The sequence below is a fragment of the Lactuca virosa genome, chromosome 1 (assembly GCF_052849685.1).
Source record: "Lactuca virosa cultivar CGN04683 chromosome 1, Lactuca_virosa_CGN04683_v6, whole genome shotgun sequence".
In the NCBI taxonomy this organism is placed as follows: Eukaryota; Viridiplantae; Streptophyta; class Magnoliopsida; order Asterales; family Asteraceae; genus Lactuca; species Lactuca virosa.
This window is the reverse complement of record NC_136426.1, coordinates 2,137,734-2,142,489: the sequence shown is the minus strand read 5'-3', so window position 1 is coordinate 2,142,489 and position 4,756 is coordinate 2,137,734. Positions and strand designations below refer to the sequence as shown.

The window sequence follows — 4,756 nt, the reverse complement described above, 5'->3', positions numbered from 1 at the left end:
GTTTTTGTGTAATTTATTTATCAAAATCGTAGTCTTTGATCGTTCTAAAGCTTCTCTAGAGCCTTTACCGTAACAGACACACCGGAACCACAAAACCGACTACCTTCTCTCTCGATCTAATAGATCGCTCGCTCTCGCTCTAGATCCATCAATGGCGCTCAATCTTCGTCAAAGACAGACAGGTTATTGATTTTCCTCCCCCCTATGTCTATTGCCAGATTCAGTTTTCATGTATCTTAAGCTCCGATCGCATATGAAATTAAGTCTGAATGTCTAGCGCGATTAATATATATATACATAATCTGGATCTTGAATAAATATATATATATATATATATATATATATATATATATATATATATATATATGTATGCTGTGGGTTTATGATCTAATTATCGAAATACCCTCCATTTTAAATCCGAAACTGAAAACTAATGTGTATTTAGGTATTACATCGCATTTCATGGGTCCTAATAGCAAAGCATATGAAGTGTAATCGATACAGGTTCTCATAAGAAATTGAAGGGTTTTACAATTTTTTGTTCCTTAATTTGAAGCTTTAGCACCATCTCATCCGATTTCATGTTTTTGATTAGGACGTTATTGTAGGTTTTTCTATAATTATTGAGTTTCGATCCGTATATTGAAGTATATGGGGACACTGGGATCGTAACTTGGATGCTTTTCGGATTGCATAACCTGAATATTGAAGTCTGAGCCTAAAAATAAATGTAGTTATTTGTTTTTTCCTTGCAAAGAAAGCAAAGCATGATATAATTTTGTATGTACTTTCAGAGTGCATAGCACGGATGCTAAATCTGAATCAGCCTATAAACGCAAGTGGAACAGCAAACGAGGAAGTTTACAAGATACTGATTTATGACAAGTTCTGTCAAGACATTCTGTCCCCTCTGATTCATGTGAAGGATCTCCGCAAGCATGGTGTGACCCTCTACTTCCTTATCGATAAAAACCGCAAACCTGTCTCTGATGTTCCTGCTGTTTACTTTGTAAGACCTTCCCAACAAAACATTGAAAGAATCATCTCGGATGCCTCTAATTCGGTCTACGATTACTTCCACCTAAATTTCTCTTCATCAATCCCCCGCCCCCTTCTTGAAGATCTTGCTTCCGGAACCCTGAATTCGGATTCCATCCAACGAATCTCCAAGGTTCATGACCAGTATCTGGAGTTTGTAACCCTGGATGACAATCTCTTCACTTTAGCTGATAAATCTTGTTATGTCCGGTTAAATGATCCGAAAGCCACGGATCGTGAGATTGAAGAAATAATCGAAAAGCTGGTGAGCGGGTTGTTCTGTGTCCTGGCTACACTTGGTGTTGTCCCGATCATTCGTTGCCCGCGTGGGGGTCCCGCTGAGATGGTTGCATCATTGCTGGACCAGCGGTTACGTGATCATCTGCTTGTTAAAAACAATTTATTTTCCGAAAGCGGTAACTTCACACAGAGACCCGTTTTATGTTTGTTTGACCGGAACCTCGAGTTATCGGTTGCCATCCAACATGACTTTCGTTACCGACCTCTCGTTCACGATGTGCTCGGGTTGAGGCTTAACCGGTTAACCGTACAAGGCGGTGCTGGTGCTGGTGCTGGTGGTGGGATGAAATCATACGAATTGGACCGGGTCGACCCGTTTTGGGTGGCCAACGGGAATCTGGAATTCCCGGAGGTAGCGGTTGAAATCGAGACACAGTTGAATAAATACAAGAAAGACGTGGAAGAAGTGAACCGGCGAACGGGTGGTGGAAACGATGGAGCGGAATTCGACGGGACCGATCTGATCGGGAACACGAAGCATTTGATGAACGCGGTGAACTCGCTGCCCGAACTGACCGAACGGAAACAGACGATCGATAAACACACAAACATCGCAACGGTTTTGCTCGGGGAGATCAAAGAGAGGTCTCTGGATTCGTACGCGAAAAAGGAATACGAAATGATGGTGAGGGGGGGAATCGACCGGGCAGAACTTTTATCTGTTCTTAAAGGGAAAGGTAGTAAACCGGATAAGCTTCGGTTTGCTATCATGTTCCTTATTTCAACGGAAACCATCCCTCAGATAGAAGTGGAAATGATTGAATCCGCGTTGAGAGAAGCGGAGGTGGACACGTGTGCGTTTCAATACGTTAAAAAGATAAAATCGTTAAACGTTTCGTTAGCATCTTCTGCAAATGCTGCTAGCAGAAGCAACATTGTGGATTGGGCTGAGAAGCTTTATGGTCAGTCCATCAGTGCTGTGACAGCAGGTGTTAAGAATTTATTATCGGGTGATCATCAGTTGGCAATGGCGACAACGGTTGAAGCTTTGATGGAAGGAAAACCGAATAATCCTGAGATCGAGTCTTACCTGGTGTTGGACCCACGTGCACCCAAATCGACTTCTGGTCAGATGAAAGGCCCTTTTAAAGAAGCGATTGTGTTCATGATTGGTGGTGGGAATTATGTTGAATATGGAAGCTTGCAGGAGCTTGCACGCAGATCTTCTTCTGCTAAACATATAATATACGGGACAACTGAGATTCTCACTGGTGCTGACTTTGTTGATCAGCTTGCTGCCTTGGGACAAAAAATGGGTTTGGGTAGCAGCAGCACTCCTTCTTCTGCTCCTGCCTAATGATGTCACTACATTTCTGCTCTTCTCTTTTTGTTTGGTTGTAGCTAACTTTTGTTATCACATTGATTCACTACATATTTTACATATATGTATGTATATGGTTTTTTTTTTTTAGATTCTGATATTTGTGGATACTTAAAAACACAAGTTAAGAAAATTGGTTGGTAAATGATAGGAATTGTGTTTGTAAGTAGAGCAGGTAATTTGTATCTGTATTATGAATAATGGTAGCAAGATCTAAGCTTAGAATCATACTTAGGGCAAACTTCGTTTGGGTTATGAAATAAGTGAAATGAGTTTCCTTGGAACTTTAGGTTTTATTAAAAAAAAAAAAAAAAAAAAAAGATGAAGGAGGATTGGGTGTTTGGAGGGATAAAATAAGTGAGTAGAGAATGTAAACTAATTTAAGATATTTCTTCATATCATTATGATATTTGATTGACGAGCCTCCTCATAATAATGCATGCATAGTTAACCTGAATGATGAACCAATCCCATTTGAGTTACTGGTTATGTGGTTATGACCAATGAATGAGGGAGGGGTAGATTAAGTAAATTTCTTATCGTTTTTGATTAAGTACACACATTCATAAGATTTGATTTTTGAAAAAGAAATCAATGTTTTTGTTGTGCTCTGCTAGGCTGCAATTGCAACTACCGATGAGAATCTCAAGTTGAATTTGGGCTTGGGCAAAATCTAAATTACAAGGTTCGTCCCTGTGGCTGTGCTTTGTTAAAGGTTACTTATGGATATTGCTGGATGTTGCACCGCTAGTACTAAAACTTAGTTTTGTTGCAAAGCTCGTCTCTGTGTTAAAAATCCCGGTTAACTACAAAGTAAAATAACTATTTTGCCCCCATCTTTATTTCCTTATTCATCATCATCTTCTTCACAAAACAATAACAATAAAAAAAAGCATCAATCTCCTTCCTCTTAAACTCAAAAAAAACCAAGTTCAACCTTAGTAAGGCTCTTTGATGCTCATAGTTTTATAAGAATACGAATTATTATGTTGGTTATGTCAATTTCTAAACCGGATTGAACCGAACCGAACGGTTTCTTCAAAACCTGGTGTGAAAGAACCAGTAAAAAATTGTTTGAGCTGGTTTATTGGTCTTGAATAGTAGTAGTAAACAACCAATTTTCAAAGCAAATTGAATAGATTGATCGAACTTGAAGGCCAATGCACACCACTGTTAGTGACCAGTTGAACTGGAATCGATCATTAGTCCGGTTCAACTAAAAAACCAGTTTTTAGAACATTGGTTATAATTTATTTGGAAAGTGAAGTAATAACATGGCCAACAAAATTTGTTATACTGTTGATTAAAAATTAGGATTAAATCAGGTGTCATAGAACTTGGGACTCAGGGTTAGGAGTGTGTGTGTGAATTGTAATGATAAAATGAAAGGCCCGCAATGTAATTACAAAATAAGAAATTTCACATCACATTTGACATGTCTACGACTACTAGACAAATAAATATATTAGAAACATTTGTCTCTTGTTTGTATCCATGTTTTTCATAGCCATTCCCCTTACAGCTTACAACTTACAAGCGTCTTTTACTTGGTTCGTTGTTCCCTGAAACAAGTTATTAATATTCATGCAGAGGAATCTTAATAGGCATAGGCATATAGAAGCATTGTTTAAGGATTTTGTACAAGTACAAATGTACAACTGGTTTATAATGTCGATTTATGGTTTATGATGCTTGTTTACATTACAATGGACACTGGACAAGTCTTACACGTACTCTAACTCTATCATGTTTTGGATAAAATTTCATTCTATTACTTTATGACAATATGAATTTTTTAAATAAATGTTCAGCAAGAAAGATGAGAGTATATGTTATCAAAACACTATGATATAATTAATGATACCATATGTATATATTACAACAATATTACGTGCCATATATATATTGGTTGCAACGGATAACGTAATTTAAACCGAATCAAAGTGCTGACTTTGGTCTTATCCGTTTGACCACATATTCATATTCAAATGAAAACGCAAATTTTGTTTGCCTTTACAAATTATAAAGGTAATTCGATTTGCAACAATTTAAACCGAATTAAAGAGCTGAAAGACATAATCATTATATATTGTAAAA

The 4,756-nt window shown here is 37.6% G+C and overlaps 1 protein-coding gene across 3 annotated transcripts; it reads left to right on the top strand.

Moving 5' to 3' along the window:
• LOC145131649 (SEC1 family transport protein SLY1-like) lies at positions 1-2,887 on the top strand. 3 transcript variants are annotated; one of them, XM_079066315.1, is made up of 4 exons: positions 1-182; positions 446-504; positions 609-730; positions 795-2,887. In XM_079066315.1, the coding sequence occupies exon 4, from the start codon at positions 809-811 to the stop codon at positions 2,633-2,635; it is 1,827 nt and encodes a 608-aa protein (XP_078922441.1). In that variant the 5' UTR covers positions 1-182; positions 446-504; positions 609-730; positions 795-808; the 3' UTR covers positions 2,636-2,887. The 3 variants fall into 3 exon arrangements, with proteins under 3 accessions (XP_078922441.1, XP_078922438.1, XP_078922436.1); XM_079066312.1 differs by having other exon boundaries at positions 596-730; XM_079066310.1 differs by lacking the exons at positions 446-504; positions 609-730 and having other exon boundaries at positions 2-182.
• Positions 2,888-4,756: the final 1,869 nt, after the last annotated feature.